The sequence below is a fragment of the Euprymna scolopes genome, chromosome 43, assembly GCF_053919585.1.
Source record: "Euprymna scolopes isolate OS-2025 chromosome 43, ASM5391958v1, whole genome shotgun sequence".
NCBI lineage: Eukaryota > Metazoa > Mollusca > Cephalopoda > Sepiida > Sepiolidae > Euprymna > Euprymna scolopes.
Genome location: NC_136524.1, coordinates 27,269,627 through 27,288,737, shown reverse-complemented (window position 1 = coordinate 27,288,737; position 19,111 = coordinate 27,269,627). Strand labels below are relative to the sequence as shown.

Genomic DNA, 19,111 nt, shown 5'->3' with positions numbered 1-19,111 from the left:
AAAACCTTGATTCCAGTAAAGCAACCGGCCCTGACAATATTCCAATTATAGTACTCAAAAAACTTCAACCAGAACTAGCACCCATACTTACAAAACTGTTTAAACGTTGTCTTAAGGAGAATTGCTTCCCATCACCCTGGAAAATCTCATCAGTATGCCCTGTATTTAAGAATTCAGGTGATCATTCATTCCCCTCTCAGTACAGGCCAATAAGTCTCCTGTGCTTCATGAGTAAGTTGCTGGAATCTGTGTTAAATACAGAAGTAATCAACCATCTCAGCAAAAATAACCTTCTTAGTGACACACAATATGGTTTCCGTTCTGCTAGATCTACAGCAGATGTGCTTACAGCTATATCTCATAGGATTAGCAAATCTCTTGACAGAGGCAACCTTTCTAGGGTAATTGCTCTTGACATATCAAAAGCCTTTGATAGGGTATGGCATAAAGGTTTACTTCACAAGATCTCCAGCTATGGTATTGCTGGAAATGTCTTCTCAATTATTAAATCATTTTTCTCTGATAGGTTCATAAGAGTAGTAGTTGATGGGCAAAAATCAGAAGCTCACAGTATAAATGCTGGAGTCCCTCAGGGGTCGATCCTGGGCCCAACTCTTTTCCTGATCTACATTAATGATCTTCCAAATCACATCCTTACATCATTCGTAGACATTTTTGCTGATGACACTACCATCTATGGTAGCACATCTAAGCGACCAAGTTCTCTCCGATTCTCTCTCCTCTGATCTTGATCAGGTTGTACAATGGGGAAAGGAGTGGCTGGTTACTTTTAATGCATCTAAAACCAAGCTTCTATCTTTAAATCATCAACGTTCTGATCCCCATCTGGCAGCAGTTGAAATGAATGGCTCTCATCTTCAGGAGGCCTCAAGTTTTGACAGGGTTCTGGACTTGACCTTTACTCCTGATCTTAAATGGAATACGCACATCAAATCTGTTGCCAAGGCCGCTGGAAAAATGGTCGGATCCTTCTATCGATCCAGTAGATATCTCACTGCTGATGCAATTCTCTATCTATATAAGAGCCAGATACGTCCAAGGATGGAGTACTGTTGCCACATATGGGCAGGAGCTGCTAGAAAAGACTTGTCCTGCCTTGATAGGGTTCAAAATAGACTTCATGGCCTGGTGGGAGATGTCCTTTTCTCTTCGCTGCAACCTCTGTCTCACAGAAGAGATGTTGCGAGTTTATCTCTGCTTTATCGTTATTTTCATGGAAAGTGTTCAACTGAGCTTCAATCTATGGTCCCCCCCCCCTCGCCAAACTTTCACAAGAAACACTAGACTAGCTGAAAACATTATCAATAATTTTCCCCACTCTTTATCTGTACCTAAACCTAAACATAGATTCCATGATCAAAGCTTCTTTCTTAGAATTGTCTTCCGTTTTCCTGCTTTCCAGCTTTCTATAATATGGTTGTCTTCGAGTCCAACGTGAACAAGTTTCTGATGAGCCGTTCCACTTAAGTTAACAAATTTACCGAACTTCCATTACTATCGATTACTATATTGTCCTTTTGACTACTCTACACTATTTAACCCTTATCCTTGAGTGGCCTATCGGCCTTGATAAGTGGTGACGTCTATGTAAAAAAAAAAAAAAAAAAAAATGAAGCATTTTCAATAGGTATTGTGCTTCAGCATTAAATAATCCCAAAATTGCTAGATTTACCTTCAAACAGAGTCATTTCGGGGTTATTTAATGCTGAAGCACATGCCTATTATGTAGAAACCCACCCGATAGTTGTCACGGCATCTAAAAGCCATTAAAATTCAACTTAATTATGCTAATTAGTTTAATACACTTGAAATTATTATAATTCTAATCTGTACAACATTTCATTTCATTTCATATGCTACAAGCCATATTTTGTTAATAATTTCTTTTAATCATGTCGTAGTGGCCATCTTGGATTTTTCATGGTGTAATGATTGCAAATGATAAAGTCCATCAGAATAACATTTCACATGATGATAAAGCCTTACCTCACATTTTTTTTTTTAGCTGCTTTTATGTTTCTACTCAAAGTTGTTAAAATGAGACTTAATTACGCTAATTAGTATGCTGATTATTTTTATATACTTGGAAACATTAGAATTGTAATATGTACAAAATTTCCTTTCAAACGGATAAACCAAACAAAACTTTATGTTTCTAAATTTAACAGTCTAGAAGTAGTTAGTAGGCATTCAACAATAGATGCCTTTGTTATTGGTAGAGATAAGCAAGACAATGCAGAGTCATGGAAACGGATTCCAAAGTATCAATTATTAATTTTGCCTTCTATTAGTTGCTTATTTTGTTTAGATCCATTTAAATTCCAACATTACTTCTGCGATGAAGACAACTAGCGACGAAAAAGAAGGTAAACTGGAAAAGGATAAGAATGGATTTTTTAAAAAAATTCCATTTTCACTCCAAACAAGGCACAGTGCCACTTTGAAGTAGGGGGGCTACTATCAGGGACATGTTGCAGAGATGTTATGTAGGGAGATGAGCAGCAAGATGTCTGTTTACATTGCAGTTAAACTTTTGCATGTTAGTAAAGTTGAGAAAGCAAAATCCCAGAAGGGAGTTCCAAAGTCCAGCTGTTCTTGGGAAGAAACGATTGGAGTAGAAGGCATTCTTACATCTAAGGATCTCTACTGTGTAAGGGTGGGATTTAGCTGCTTGTCGGGTTTGTCGGAAGGTATTTACGTTGAGGGGGTACAAGTGCTTGTAGTTCTTCAGAGCATTCACCATTAAAATACTTGTAGAACAGGCAGAGGGATGCAACATTTTGTCGATGGAACAGAAGCTGATGCTTAGATGACAGTTCAGGACCTATCAGATTAGAGACTCTCTTTTGAACTCTGTCAAGGAGTGAGAGACTAATAACAGATGCACCAGCCCAAATGTGACAACAAGGCTATTTTGAAGAATACAATTTGAAGAACAAAAAAAAAAAACAAGAGGGATGAAGAAAAAACTTTTTATGATGATATAGATGACGCTGGGAAAGAAGATGAAGAAGGAGAAGAGCAGAGTTAAAAAAAAAAAAGGGAAAACCACAATGAAGAATGATAAATGAAAAAAAATATATGTATAATGATGAAGCAGAAGACAGAAAAGATGAAGACTATAAAAAAGAAGAGCAGAGAGAAGAAGAAAAAGAAGAAAGTGAAAAAGAAAAAGTGAAAAAGAAAAAAAGAATGGATTGAAGAACAAGAAAAACATAAATAAGATGAGTGATGAAGAAAAAAATGTGTCTGATGATAAAGTAGAAGATAGAAATGACAATAAAGAAGAAGGTAAAGTAGAAGATGAAGAAGAAAAAGAAAAAAATGATGATACAGAAGAATGTCCTTCCCTATCAGCATCTTGGCTAGTTATAAAATAAAATCTCTAACAGATCTAATTGCAGTATTGTATTTGTAATTCAATGAAACTTTAAATCCAACTATTATAACCGCATTTGTTTTGCATTACAACTCTGTGTATGACAGATGTTAGTTGAAAGGAAATCTTCTTAGGAGGTAATTTAACAAAACGAATGAACAGGCTTCCTGTTAGTAACTACATGGACATCCCATTAGTAATAAGGCTTAAGCTACAAGTACTCAGCCCAAATAATCTGTGACCAGACCAACAAAGCTTTATCATAGCATGAAATTTCTACTGAAACCCTCTAAATTAATAACAACAAACCATAGGATCAATTCCATAGCAGGATGATGTAACACAAGTCAGAAAGTGAGGTTTGAAGAGCCAGCACTCCTCAAGAAGAGGCCTGTAAAAGCAATGTCTGGGCAGCCTTGTTGGCATTTCCTGTTAGGGATGTATCAGGCGATTAGCAATAAACTAATCTTTTTTCAAAAGGTTGAGAAGACAAAAAGCCTGGGTGAGAAAACCTCCTAAAACTGCACATAACCAAAGCCATACCTCATAGAACAGGGAATAAGCCATCACAACAACGGCCTAGACTCTATCATCTTTGGGATTGAGGGAAAACCTGGAATCTCAAATCATGCATGGCCACTTTATCTGATAGACGATCTGTTTAAAGAAGTGTTTGTTGTCTATATTTACCTTTATTTATTTACCTTATATTTGGGAAGTTAGACACAAGGTCAGTTAAGGTTTTGAAAAGTCAGCATACCACAAGAAGTGCACTCTGGCCTACAAAACATCATTTGCTGCCCCATTGACATTCCTCAGTAGGGTCGCCTTGGATGACTAACAATAAACTAATCCTTTCTCAGAGAGAAAAGCTAAGTCTGGCAGGGTGAACCTCCCAGAACTTGACAGAACTATACCTCAGTTTGATAGGAGCATGATCACTAACCATTGTTAAGGGTATATTCTTTACTTGAACAACGTTGGTTGTATACTTTTCAGTTCTGCTGCAAGGTTTATTACATCTGTTTCAGTAATATAGGGCAGGCCAGAAATAACAGGTGTTACCGAAATTGCTATTGCTCTGCCCTATGTTATTAGAAATACATCGTATTCCACACTTGACTTTATAAAATAGCAAACCTTTTTAAATAAATTGAGGAAAAAATTATATCATTTTGAATAATATGCTATATTTCATTATTAAAAAAAAAAAAAAATCTGTTATCTGTTATTTTTGCCCCACCCAAGCTATGAGTAAAATAGTAAGATAGACTAGACTATATCAGTGGTAAGACAAATTTTTTCTTTATTAATGTGTCACTGCTTATCAAGGCTAAAAGTCATTCAAGGATACGTTTTATGAGCTGGCTAGGTTGACAGTTGAATGTTGATGAGAGGATTAGAAATCTTCACATGCCACCCACTCAGAACAACAGCCTACTCAGAATGTAGCAATTCTTTCCACTTTGTCAGAAATATTGCTCATGGAATGTAGGGACTAAAGAATAAAACGATAGTGGTGAGGAGGGAAATCAAGTAATACAAGATGTCAAAAGTAAATAGATGGTTCACTTTATATTTCTCATCTGTATGGATGGACGTTGCTTTTCATGGATGGACCTTATTCTTTGGCAACAAATTAATATAAAATTTTTAAAAATTTTGTGAGACTAACCGTAGCCCTCGGCGCAAGAGGGTCCGTGTGTGCCTGGCGTGTGGGGTGGTGGCTGATCCTGTGGTCGGGGCAGCGGAAGAAAGAGTTTCAAGATGGCGCCTGCCTGCTTTTATTAGAGACGGAATCTCGCAGGATCGCGCGAGATCTCGCGGGGATGCAAATTAGCTAGGCCATCTTGAGTAATAAAAATCGGTCCATTGGAGGTGCGAGTCAGTCGGGTTCTGACGTTCGTGGCGATCAGTACAGTGACCGTTGGGTTCCGTGTCTATTCGTGCAGTCAGCTGAGCTTTGTAAGTTGCCGTGGCTGTGATTGTTTGTTGGTTTGCTGTGTGTTGCTGTGGTTCTTCAGTGAAACGCTTCGTTGCCCACGACGAGTCTCACCGTCTCCTACACAAGATACTCTTACAAGCTATTTCGGCCTCCCCACTCCGAACTTGGTTTTCTTTTCTTCAATGGCGGATAGGTTCGATCTAAAATTGATACCGGAATTCGACGGATCCGACCCGGTACTCAGCTGGGTTGAGAAGGTCGAGTTACATTGTCAGTTGTCCGGCGTGAAAAATGTCGAGCGCGTGATTCCTCTGCGGCTGACTGGCGGGGCCTTCGCTGTATATCAGCAACTCAGCGCTGAGGAGAAGTGTGACTACTCGAGTATCAAGGCGGCGTTGTACAGGGCTTTCGCCACTGACCCCGCCACTGCATGGGAGCAGTTTGAGACGAGGTCTATACGCTTGGGCGAAACTGTGGACGTGTATCTCGCCGAACTTAAGAAGCTGACGGTGTTGTTCGGCGGTCTTCCCGAGAGGGCCCTAGCCTACAAATTCCTGTCAGGACTCCCCGCTGGAGCAAAGCAGCTCCTGCGAGCAACCTCTACCATGTCCTCACTACCGCTGAGTGACCTAGTGGACAGAGCCAGGACAATAATGAAGGACGACTCGACGGTGCAGGAAACGGTAGTCGCTGTCGCACAGGCCCCACCAAGTGGCGAAGGACCGTCTCAGGGACCCAGCCCGCAAGGTGATGTCATCTGCTACAGATGCAACGGGCGGGGCCACATGGCAAGAAATTGTAGAAGGCGGTCGACGGCTGTTCGCTGCTACCGCTGTAACAAGACTGGGCACATGGCCCGAGACTGTGCGGGAAACGGGGACGGGGACAAGGTGCCAGTGCCGACCTCTTCCCCGAACAGAAAATAAACAAGGCGCTCCCTGTCATTCAGGTCCGAGTTAATGACACGTTATGTTCAGCCCTCCTTGATTCCGGTTGCTCCCGCACCATAGTGTGTGCGGACTTCTGTCGGGCGTGGAAAAAGAAGAACGTCAGGATAACTACCATCACTGGAAAAATACGAATGTGTTGCGGCGTGGGTGTGGTACACATTCGCACAAGAACTGAGAACTCAGCCAACGTCGAAGCGCTGGTGACACGCAAAAAACTGCTGAGTTTCGACCTGTTGCTAGGCTACGATGCCATCAAAGCCCTGGGCGGCGTGCGCATAACGCGCGCTGGCGTTGTAGAGTTTCAGGATAGGCCCCCGGTGTGCGCAGCACTAAGAGTCGACCAGCCGGACTTCAGTGCGGAATTCGACGACCAACAGAAGGCGTGGACCGCCACTTGGAGGTGGTCAGAAGACAAGGAACCGGCCAAACTACAAAACAAAGTGGCAGAGTACCGTATGCCCGACCAGATAAGGCCTGCATACGAAAGCGAGCTCCGTGAATGGATTAAGAACGGTTGGCTGATTCCATACCCCTACGACAAACTTGGACCCCCCAAGGGCCTGATACCGCTGATGGCAGTTGCCCAACCTAACAAGTTAAAGGTGAGGCCGGTAATGGACTACCGTGAGTTGAATGCGCACGTTGATGCGTTCACAGCGGACGCCGACGTCTGTGCCAGCAAGCTTCGAGAGTGGCGCCGGCAGGGGTCCAATGTGTCCCTACTGGACTTGAGAAAAGCATATTTGCAGGTCCGGATCGGCGAGGCGATGTGGCCTTTCCAGACAGTGATGTTTTCCGGGAAGAGATACTGTCTTACGCGACTCGGATTTGGGCTAAACGTAGCACCCCAGATAATGAAGGCTATCGTCAATGCCGTGTTGTCACAAGAAGAATGGATCAGAAAGGGAACATCGGCGTATATTGACGATATATACGTGAACGAAGATATCGTGTCCTCTTCGCGCGTAAGATCCAAACTTGCCGATTTTGGTCTAAACTGCAAGGACTCTGAGCGGCTTGAGGATGGTGCCCGCGTATTGGGCTTGAGCGTTCAAGAGGAGCGAGGGATCCTAAGGTGGAGGCGTGGAACCGCAGTTCCCGACGTACCCGACGTTTACACAAGACGTGCCGTGTTCTCCCTGTGCGGGAAACTTGTGGGGCACCTTCCAGTATGCGGATGGGTTCGTGCAGCGACAGGCGTCATAAAAAGGAGGGCAAATGCGGTCAGCAAAGGCTGGGACGATGAGATAACCGACGAACTATTGGTTCGAATGTTAAAGGAGACCGTCGCTAGTGTGAAAAAGAATGACCCCGCCACAGGGGACTGGTGCGTGCAGGGAGACAAACTGAGCGTGTGGGTGGACGCAAGTTCTCTAGCGATCGGTGTAGTTTTGGAGAAAGATGGGGCCGTAGTTGAGGATGCCTGCTGGCTGCGACCGGCGAATGATGCTGCCCATATCAACCTGGCAGAACTCGACGCTGTAATAAAGGGCATTAACCTGGCACTTCAATGGGAAGTGAAGAAACTGCGTGTGCACACCGACTCACTTTGCGTGCACCACTGGGTGTCGGACACACTCACGAGCAAGGCCAGGGCACGCACCAAGGCAGCCAGCGAAATGCTGATAAGACGGAGGCTCGAGACTGTGAAAAAACTGGTGACGGAGTACAACCTGTCCGTAGACGTAGTGCTCGTCGCCTCGGACTACAACCTCGCCGACAAGCTCACTCGGGTACCACGGAGATGGTATGAGGCTATGAAGAAAGAAGCTAAGCCATTGCCTCTGTGTGCTGCCTCCGTCGAGGAGGACGAAATCAGGAAGATACATCACGACAGTGGGCACCCCGGAGTGCAACGGACCTACTACTTTGTGAAGTTGGCGAGACCATCAATACCAAAAAGCGCAGTAAGAGCAGTGGTCAGGGAGTGCCAAACGTGCCAGTCCATCGACCCCGCCCCAGCCAGATGGCGGAAAGGACAGCTGGGAATGGACGCGACTTGGAGTCGGTTGGGTATGGATATAACCCACTACGGCAGCCAACACTTCCTCACGCTGATAGACTGCGGGCCAACGAGGTTCGCGATTTGGCGCCAATTGGCAAGGCAGGATTCCACCAGTGTCATCCACGAATTGGAATCCATATTCTACGAAAGGGGGCCGCCTGAGGAGATCCTCACAGATAACGACACGGCGTTCTGCAGCAGGGAATTTAGGCATTTTATGGACAACTGGGGGATCCGCCTTCGACACCGATGCGCGTATGTGCCGAGCGGCAATGGCATAGCGGAGCGATGCCACCGAACCGTGAAGAGGATCGCGGCCAGGAAGAAGTGTACGATCGCGGAGGCGGTTTACAGATACAACACAACGCCTAAGGACACCGTGACTGGCGGCAGTGCGCCTGCTGATGCGATTCATCACTACCACGTGCGCGTCAAGGACGTTGAAGTGTGTCTACCCGACCAACGAGAACTCCAGGGGACGTACCAAGTGGGAGACACCGTCTGGGTGAAGCCACCCGGCGGCCGGTGCACCAGCAGCTTTTGGAGGGGGCGGGTCACCGGCGTCATCAGTGAACAGGCCATACTAGTCGATGGTACTCCGCGCCACGTAAGGGATGTCCGGCCCGCTCTAAGCGCTGACCAATCGGCAAGCAGTGGAAGTAGCGAGTCATCCGACGATGAGCGATGGATCCAACCCGTGCCCCACGAACCTGGTGACTCAACTGCGAGCAGTGGAAGGAGCGAGTCATCCGACGATGAGCGATGGATCCAACCTGTGCCCCATGGACCTGATGACTCAACTGCGAGCTCTAATGCTGATGCTTCCGATGCCACTTCTGAGAGCTCCGATGAGGAAGTCCCGGCAATACCCCTCCGCAGGAGTGCTCGAATCAAACGGCCACGTCCGCCGTGTCACGTATGTGATCTGGAGACCAGGGGGGAGTGTGAGACTAACCGTAGCCCTCGGCGCAAGAGGGTCCGTGTGTGCCTGGCGTGTGGGGTGGTGGCTGATCCTGTGGTCGGGGCAGCGGAAGAAAGAGTTTCAAGATGGTGCCTGCCTGCTTTTATTAGAGACGGAATCTCGCAGGATCGCGCGAGATCTCGCGGGGATGCAAATTAGCTAGGCCATCTTGAGTAATAAAAATCGGTCCATTGGAGGTGCGAGTCAGTCGGGTTCTGACGTTCGTGGCGATCAGTACAGTGACCGTTGGGTTCCGTGTCTATTCGTGCAGTCAGCTGAGCTTTGTAAGTTGCCTTCGCGCCGTGGCTGTGATTGTTTGTTGGTTTGCTGTGTGTTGCTGTGGTTCTTCAGTGAAACGCTTCGTCGCCCACGACGAGTCTCACCGTCTCCTACACAAGATACTCTTACAAATTTAAAAGGCCATTCAAGCACACCTACTTGAGGTACTATTGCCGAATCTGTTCCGAAGAAGCTAGGTTTCATCTACCAGGTTATAAAGCTTTCTACACCTGCCAGTATTAAAGACACCAATCAGCCATGCATGGGGTACTGTCACTATACCTGGGCTGGTTTCTCTATTTTGTACAAAGTAAAAAAAAAAAAGTTCTAATCTAACAGGTCTTGCACTGTCTGTCAAGTCCACATCTACTGGCAGTATCAATTGGAATAAATATATAGAATATACTGCCAAGTATGCTGCAAAGAAGGTCGGCTTCCCCTGACTACTATTGTAACCAAGTACAACACATACTTATAGGCAACAAAACTATCGATCAGAATTACACCAAATTTGGCATAAAACACCATTGGCATGCCGAATATGTCATGTTTGGTGTGATTAATAATAAAAATACAGGGTACTTATCCAGTTTACAACTAAATCTCCAGGAACTTTGCATCGGCAGCTAACATAAGCAACCAGAAGATGCCAAATTAGCCCATTCCACAAAAAGTGATCCAGAGAAAAAAAAAATTTTTTTGTTGGAATCTGCCAGTTAGGTAAATATTTTCATGAACTTTGATCTGAAACTTGTCAAAAAATGAACATGACATGTTCAGGTTAGTCAAACTTTGGTTCTGGGCTCAATTTGGAAACATCTCATATTTTCATGACTCAGAATTAAAAAGAACACAAATGTTGCAATCATTTTATTCACATAATAGATTTAAAAGCAGGTCTTTACACAAATATTCACAGATATTCAGACACATATTTCAAGAAAACATCATTCCAGCATCATTCACATTTTGGGAGAAAATCTTAAGAAAACTTTGATCAGATTTTGTGTAACATGTGTAACAATAATTTCACATTTTTTTTTAAATTTTTTATTTAAGGAAGAACTGATGCCTCAGAAGCATGAAACTTTTGACTGAAAGTTAAAACAAATCCACCAACAGACTGTTCAAAACCCATGCCAAATATTGTAACATGCATAATGTTACATATGTTACATGGAAATTAAAACAATTTTGTACAGTAATATAACTTCTGTTTTGCAATCAGGTGACAAAAATAAGCTACATGGCACTATGCTAAGATATGTTATGTCCAATTCAATGCTTCAAATCCCTGTCAAACTGGTACAGATTAGTGTCTGACCCATCAATAAAGCAAACAGCAACACCACCACTCGACTAGGAGTGGTGTGATCAACTTTTCCAGAACATCTCCAGGAAAGTGCTTACTTTCATAAGTCACCAAAGCCCAATCACCAAATCTCCTGTGTTGTCATTCTCTTTCACTGGGTACACAACTGCATCAGATGCTTTAACGTCACTATCTGTTTGGTGCATTTCTACCCTTGGACCATCGCTACAGGCAAGCACATGCATTTTACTAATACCACTAGCATCTTTGACACCTGACCATCGATCTTCACTTTTTTTTTTTTACAAACTCTGAAATCTCTGACTATTACATGGAATACCTTGACCTTTGGTATGTCTCTATCAGTAACTCTGAAGAAGTCAGCAGAACCTTGTACAACTTCTGCATTGGTATCTTTCGGCATCACCCTTTCTTGACAATGGATTTTGCAGATCCCCTATATCATCAACTACGCCTTTGCTGTGAGATGTGGCAAAGTACTTTTACATAACCTTACATTTTAATCTGCTTGATAAATCACTAACAAACTTCATTTATTTATTCTTAAACTCAGATGATGACCCATCAGTATAGATAGTTAAAGTGTCATTTGCTTACAATTTGATGTGCTCTGACAGCTTGTTGATGAATGTGAAAACAGAGTATTTGCCATTGTCTTGGCTGTCCATCACTACCAGGAAAGTGTCGCAAGCTTTCCCCTTGCTGTACAATGTGCCAGTTAACAAATTGACACTAGCCCTTGACCAAAGTGCTGTCTGGACCTCATATTGATCTGCAACACATATCTATTTACATTCTTCTCTTCTTCAAAGGCTGCTGCTTAGATACACTTTATTCGGACATGTTCTTGTACCTGAGGAAAGAACTCTAAGATAGCTTCAGCAAGCTCACCAACACAACCCTGTTTGTCATTCAACCTGAGGCAACTAGCATCATTCTTTCCCCCTTCTTTCCATTGAACCATTTCTGCATCAGGCTTAGTAATAACCAGTCTCTTTCCAACCTGACACTTGTCACAGTTACCTTTGCAACAGAAAGACAACAAGCCATCATGGCTTCCCTCATACAAGGCAAAAAGCCAGACATAATACTAAGATCCTTCAGTTTGAGCATAAAGTTTGCATGCATTTGGCATTTGCACAGGTCAGGATGTTAATCTTTAAGTAACATTACGTTAGTTGGTCTAAGTGAGACAAACTTGCTGAAGCTAACAAGCAACGTCTGGGCGGCACTTGGTGAAAAAGGTGTGCGCTTCTTTCAGAAACATGACAAAATAGCACTTTCTCAGCTCTGTTTTCACCCCATTCTTCCAGACAATCATCTCAGCTCTTATGCCAGGCATGGTATAAACAATGTTAGTTCTGAAGAAAAAGTCTTTGATTAACTGTTCATATTCTTCAGACAGGCCACGCTTAGTCCTGCCTGATAGTCCTGTCTGATTTTCTCACTAAGTTTGATTCCTACTCATTTAACTAAGCCAGCTGCAGCAGCAATTTGTTTAAATGATGACGATGACAAGTTGGAAGCAAGTCTCTTGACAGCCTTCCTGAATGATTGTGGCAATTTCAACCCCTGACCGATTTTTACAGCAAATTTCTCCGACGGCTATTTTTTTCTAGAATTTGTTCTTACACAATCAACACTTTTGAACTCGTTCAGTGGTGTATTAGAAGTGTCTTGTTAACTCGTTTTCTGTCATCTGGGTTTTTTTGAACTCGAAGATGGATAGCAATGTGCTCATTTTCTTTCTTTGGATAGGATCTGGTTCGGCTTTCCTCTTACAATGTACACAGACCCTTTCAGCACTGTGACTTTTGCATTTTACTATCCTTTATTCTGAAGACATGGATTCAAAATAGTGAATATTCAATCAAAACATTAATTATAGGCATTTCAGATGATCAGAATGTATTTAACAGAAATCAGAAAAGCGGCAATGTGATGGAAACTTACTTTCATGAAAAGACGAAAATTATCGAAATTTGGAAATTGGCCCTCCTAAAGGAAGTTCTCTTATGTTCTTTCTACTACTCTCTAAGATTATGAGGAAACTGAGGTCCTTTAGTGTTGTTTTAGAATTCATCTTCACTTGAGCACAATTTTTTTTACAGAAATGGCTTCCACAAAAGAACAAAAAAATAAACTTCATGTAGGGCTCACTGACATGACAGATGCCATTATTTTCACTCCAAAACTCATATTTGGCATCAAAAAAAGTTCCAGATTCTTTGATTTAACTTAAAACAATTTTTTTCAGTCATAAAACATTACAAAAGTTTGAAACAGAACCTTGAAAATGTGTTTGTTTTTACCTATGCATTTTATACTTTTAACATACATTACTATTTTTTGTAACATACGTAACAATTTTAAGCAGTGATTTTTTTTTTTTTTTACAAGGGGGTCACCACTTATCAAGGCCCGGAAGCCACTCAGGGATAAGGGTTATTACATGTACTGTACATTGTACGTTAGTGTTGAGATTTCATAAAGTGTCTACTTAAGGGGGCGGTTCATCAGGAATTTGTTTAGGTTGGATTTGAAGACATCCACGTTGTAGTCAGGTGGGAAACAGGCAGACGAAACAGAGTTCCACAGGCGTGCAATTCTAAGAAAGAAGCTGTGTTCATGGAATCTACATTTTGATTTAGGCACAGATAGAGAGTGGTGAAAATTTTTGACAGTGGCTTCAGCTAGACGGATTGGTGAGGGGGGACCAGAGATTGGAGCTCAGACGAGCACTTGCCATGGAAATAACGGTAAAACAAAGACAGGCTCGCAACGTCTCTTCTGTGGGAGAGAGGTTGCAGGGAAAAGAAAAGGGCATCCCCCACTAAGCCACAAAGTCTATTTTGTACTCTGTCAAGGCAGGATAGGCTTTTTTTAGCAGCTCCTGCTCAGATATGGCAGCAGTATTCCATCCTTGGACGTACAGTGATTTCTAAGCTACCTCAAGAGATGACAACACTTTTCTTGAATGAATCTGTGGAAGGTTTTACCTTTTGAAATAACAGGCATTGATAATCCTAAACTTGCAAACTTCACAGACTTTCTAAGGTTTTGGAATTGCATGTAAAAAGTTTTCCCGTGTGAATGTAATATACGTAACAACACAAAATAGGTTGGTACTAAAAATTGGGCTCGGGTAGAGAAGTCAGGCTTCTTTTCAATCAAAGAGTAATGATCCTAGACTACTTTGCATTTGTAGCCAATCAAACAACTGCTTCTCTGAGAGAAATATTAATACTTGAAGAACTGAAGTCGGCTTCCAAACTATAACATACATAATACGGAATGAGTCAAGCATTTATTCAACCAGCTGTCAGGATACAAGTTTCAATGCGTGTATTTTATTAAATCAAGAAAACAATTTTAAACCGTAAATGACTTTCAACATGCTATGCCAATGTGAAATCCACCTCCTTTCCCTATGTGTAAAATTGCATTTTTAAAAGAAAGCCATTTTTAACTTGGGAAAGAGGGGGATGCTACATTTTTAATTAATCATCTGACAAATTTTGCATCGCCTTTTTCGGCTGCTTATGAAACCTGCCGGAAGATTCCGACTCGAAGTTGCTGGAGATTGGGTCGTAAACTGGATAAGCACCAAATAGATAAAATAAAGTCTAATCAAAACAAATATTTAATAAATACCGGTAAAGTTTTCTGCAACTGCTGATCGATACTCCGTCTCGTTTCAACGAGGGAGGCACCGGGGTGGATATATACGTCTTTCATAACATGAGCATAAACAGGGAAAATAGCAGCTGATGGACTATCAGCAGGAGCAATATCAACCACGATCAAGGAACTGACAAGATGGGGCTGAAAGAATAAAAACAGATTATAACAAAATTAATAACACATGATAGATGGGTTTCTTTTGGTAAAGAAATTAATCATTAAGTTTCTGAATACATTTATATAGATTATGTAGGAGGCAGTTCCAGTTGTTCCATCTAGTTTTTGCATCTAGATGAAATTTTGCTTGTTCAATGATTTATAACTCTATGGGTTATGTGACAGATTACAGCTCTGAACTAATTGTGATGTCCAATGTAAACGTGTTTGCACTGAGTCAGGTATGAAAGGGGCCTGCTGAGTGTTGCACAATGATTTGATTTTTTTGCATTTGAAATGACGCACACCACAAGAGATTTTTCATGAAATGAAATGTCTGGTAATGATGCTCCGTTACATGATCTTGTAAAATGCTAGCATATCGAATTTAAGCATGACCAGAAATCTGCGGAAACAGCTCTTAGGTCTAGGTGACCCTCTCTGCTATTGATGAGGCATCTGTAAATCAAGATGAGGCTGCCATTTTGAAAGATTGACACAAGAGGTCATGATCTGTTGTTATTGTAGGTGGGTTGAACTGGTTTCCTCCGAAGGAGGAAGAGCATGGGAATACTAAATTCCCAGGCGATCCCCAGTCACCTGCAATGTTTGGTGCATTTTTGGGTCAGGAAGCCAGTATCTTCAGACAGCCTGATCTGGTAACACTTGATGTCCTAATGGGTATTAGTAGCTAAGGAGAAATTCTACTTTCCCTACAGCCCCCAAATAGGGTCTCACTATTCTGGATGTCTTTTAAAGTTATACCTTGGAATTAAAAAGGATTTTGGCGACGAAAAAATTTGATAAAAGGAAATGGAGATATTTAAAGTTTACAAAAACAAAAGAATGAAAATCATTTCCTTATTGCAGTGTTTATAGGTGTTACGGAGGAGGTGTCCTGGGAATCACCAGAACACAATGAGTCAATCCCAGGAATAAGTTGATCTAGGAAAGCTAACCGGTATTAAAATGGGTTACACCGAAACCAGCAAGAGAGCAATAAACAAAGCTGGCGTACATAAGGTTATCAGGTCAATCGGGAACTCTGACCCAGAACATGCAGAGAGAGAGTGACAACACAGAGTTCTGAAAAACCCATCTTACTCCACTAATCTTCACCGCACTCAGATGTTAATTGTCACGTTTATTTTGATGTGTAAACAAATCTACACTGAAATCATAAAAAATGTCTCATTCATTTTAACACAAAAATAACTTTTTGTTTATACAGCCAAGAGAAATTTCATGATCACAGCACATATATGTAACATAGGCACCCTCCCCAAAATAGCAAATGAGTTCAAAGCACACATGGAGATGTCATTTTATTCTGCCTTATATTTGATTTTTTTTTAATGTTATGCAGGCTGCCCAACCTTGTCCAGTCATAAAATACACTTAAATATGATATTTTGTTTAATGCAGATTTCGTAACTATTATTTAATTATATTAGAACTAATAATCATGACTTTACTCATCCTCTCTTTTTTTGGGGGGAGGGGGGATTGGATGGGGGATAGTTGCTATTGTAGTTGTCTTAATTTTCATAACTTAGAATTCTTTAAGTGCATGTATTCTGAAATGTTTGCAGGATATAGCAGTTTCTTGTTTAATATTTAATAGTTTATCTCTGTCCTTAAACCTAGTTACCTCAAGTTTTTCTGATAAGCATAATTGACATGGTGAGTTTAATGAGTTGCAAGTACTGGCTCTTCTAATAATCTTTCATTCTATCTTAGGAGTTTTATTTTCCCTAACTAGCTTCCAGTAGTATAATGATAACGAGGTGTCCCTTTCATATGTTTGATTATTCATCGTAGTGTTGTCCATAAAACTTATTTTTGAATGTGATTTGGGTACTACCTATACAGAATTTTTCATCCCTCGGGTTTTCCACTGGCAATATCCTAGTCTGGTATACCACTGATGGGATCAGACATTCGTTTTTATAGGGCACTCCTTGGGTTTTTGGCAGTTACACTTATTCACAGCTATGTTATCACTAATATTTACACTTTCACTATTTTTCATTCTTAAGACTCTAGACTCTTCTATTATGCTTTTTTATGATTCTTTCCAAGTTATCGCAACAGCTATAACTTAATTTTAATGTATTTTTATTAAATATTTTATGTAATATATTATTTAGTGGGAAATGCTTGTTAATAAGTTGTAAAAATTTTGTACCAAGTTTTTTTTTCAGCATAATATTGAAGGGAGTGTAAACCAGATTACTTTCCTATTAGATCTATTTGTGCTAGTATTAGTGACTTTATATTTTATATCTATGTCCTTATACCCACTATTTTTTAGTGCTGTGTTATAAATAGCTTTGCAGCCATTAAAAGTTACTTCATCAGATGAGTTGTTACTTATTCTGCTTTCAATAGATATATAGGTATATGTTTAATAATTAATTTAAGTATTATTAAATAAGATTTATTAAATAAAATTTATTTAATGAACTTTTATTATTTTATTAAATCGGATAAATTTTATTAAATTAAGTTTTTGTGTATGTGCCTGTATGACTGTATATTTATGCGTTAGAGGTAAGAAGGTATCTGTGTATGCGTATTTGTATATGTGTAGATGTATACGTGTGTGTGTGTGTTGATATCTATATATCTATGTATCTCATATTTATATTTATATTCTATGTCCGTATGCGTGTATATAGATATCCTTTTGAAAGGTGTATCTAATTGGAGACTACAGACATGGAATAAAATTCTTGGACATTGCAATATTCCTGATATCAAAAAGTTGCCTACTGTAGTTGATGGAATGAAAATAAAAATATCAAAAAAACTTTAACTACAACGTTTGTATGCCGGGAAAAATGAACTATCTAAACAAGATACCAGACAAGAAGGCCAAGAAAATCCTATCACTGGTGCATTGTGACTTGAATGGTCCCATGGAACCGATGGTCAGAGAACATTATAGATATGTATTTTAATTATATATGTATATATTGTCTTTATCTCTTTGAGTTCCTTGCGAGCCTTTTTATGTAGTTCTTAAAATTCAACTCGAAAAATTGGAAAGCTTAGGCAATAGAGATTTCTTAACAGAAGCAAGGATCTATTTTTTCTACTGTAGAAGTCAGAAGAACTTTATTTAAGTAATATACTTTATATCTGCAATTACCATATGCTCACTTGTATTAATAAAGTGGCCTCCATGATATCCATACCGGGTGCTAGTGCAGTTTAATTACATTTTTATGATATGTTCTTTTATTGAATTTTATGGTTGAAGTATGGAGTAGGTGCAAAACACCTTCCCCTCCCCATGTTGAGAATGGCTTTTTGAATAATAACGTTATTATTTACGTCTGGATCACTCTCTGCACTAGTATCCTATATCAAACCAAACCACCGAATATAGCTTATATTTAACTTTCACTATATTTGTGACTGAAATATACAGTTATCTTAGCTGTGTTACTAGGGCTATTTTCTAAATAGATACAATGCTTTATGCCTGACCTAAATGACTGCCTATAAATACGGAATATGAATTCTGAATCACCATGTACTAATTGTTTCTTTTATAACTGAAAAAACACCTGACAGCTAGCTAAGAAATTCCAATATGCATTTTATCTCCAAGGCGACTGCGTTTGTCTAACTTGCATGCTTAAAAAAAAAAAAAAAATTTTTTTCCCCAAACCAAACCTTACTTGAAACTCTAAATCCTAATGGAAATCTACTGTTATTTGTAAGTTAATAACCCCCGTCTCTTGAAAGCTAACAATCTGCTCTATCCCCCCAAGCTGCTACTAAACTCCTACATTGCACACGCCTTTGTAGTGGAATCTTTAACTTTCAGCCCTTAACCTTCTCATGCTAACTGCTTAATAGTCATCACTAAACATCTATACATTTCTACCTTTAAGACATGCATTAGAGTTCATTCCTATCCAGTTAGGTACGTAACAGCCAAAGTATGTGCTCAGAAGCAAAGCGACCTGCATTAAATAACTATGTCTCCTCCTAGATAGTTTTGCAACAATTAATATGAAACTGAACCGATACTCCTTGTTATGCAAAATGTCCCATGACTCTTAACTGAAAGCTGAAATTATCTCCCTTTAATAATAGACACATACTTAATAAAACTTCAACTTATTCGCATCTGTTGAAAACTTGCCATATGTATATTTACCTAATTACACATGACGCAAAATTTACCTATTGTTTTATCCGTACTGTATTGCACTTACTTAATCTAAAATATACAGAGATTGGTTCCAACTCTTAGTTCAATTTTTAATACCTACTCATACTGTAACATTATCCTATACCTAAGCTAACATATAAATAAAATAAAATAAAGGAAAAGCCTCAAAATAAAGGAAAAGCTTGCTTACAAACATAATTGCTTACACT

General features: G+C 40.5%; 1 protein-coding gene across 1 annotated transcript in view; it reads right to left on the bottom strand.

The window, feature by feature from the left end:
• LOC145268255 (sn-1-specific diacylglycerol lipase ABHD11-like) overlaps window positions 1-19,111 on the bottom strand; it is a 157,837-nt gene that overhangs the window by 74,091 nt on the left and 64,635 nt on the right. Inside the window, exon 4 of the mRNA XM_080123597.1 lies at window positions 14,528-14,698. Within this exon, the coding sequence (XP_079979723.1) occupies window positions 14,528-14,698 (171 nt within the window). The remainder of the gene's footprint in view (window positions 1-14,527; window positions 14,699-19,111) is intronic.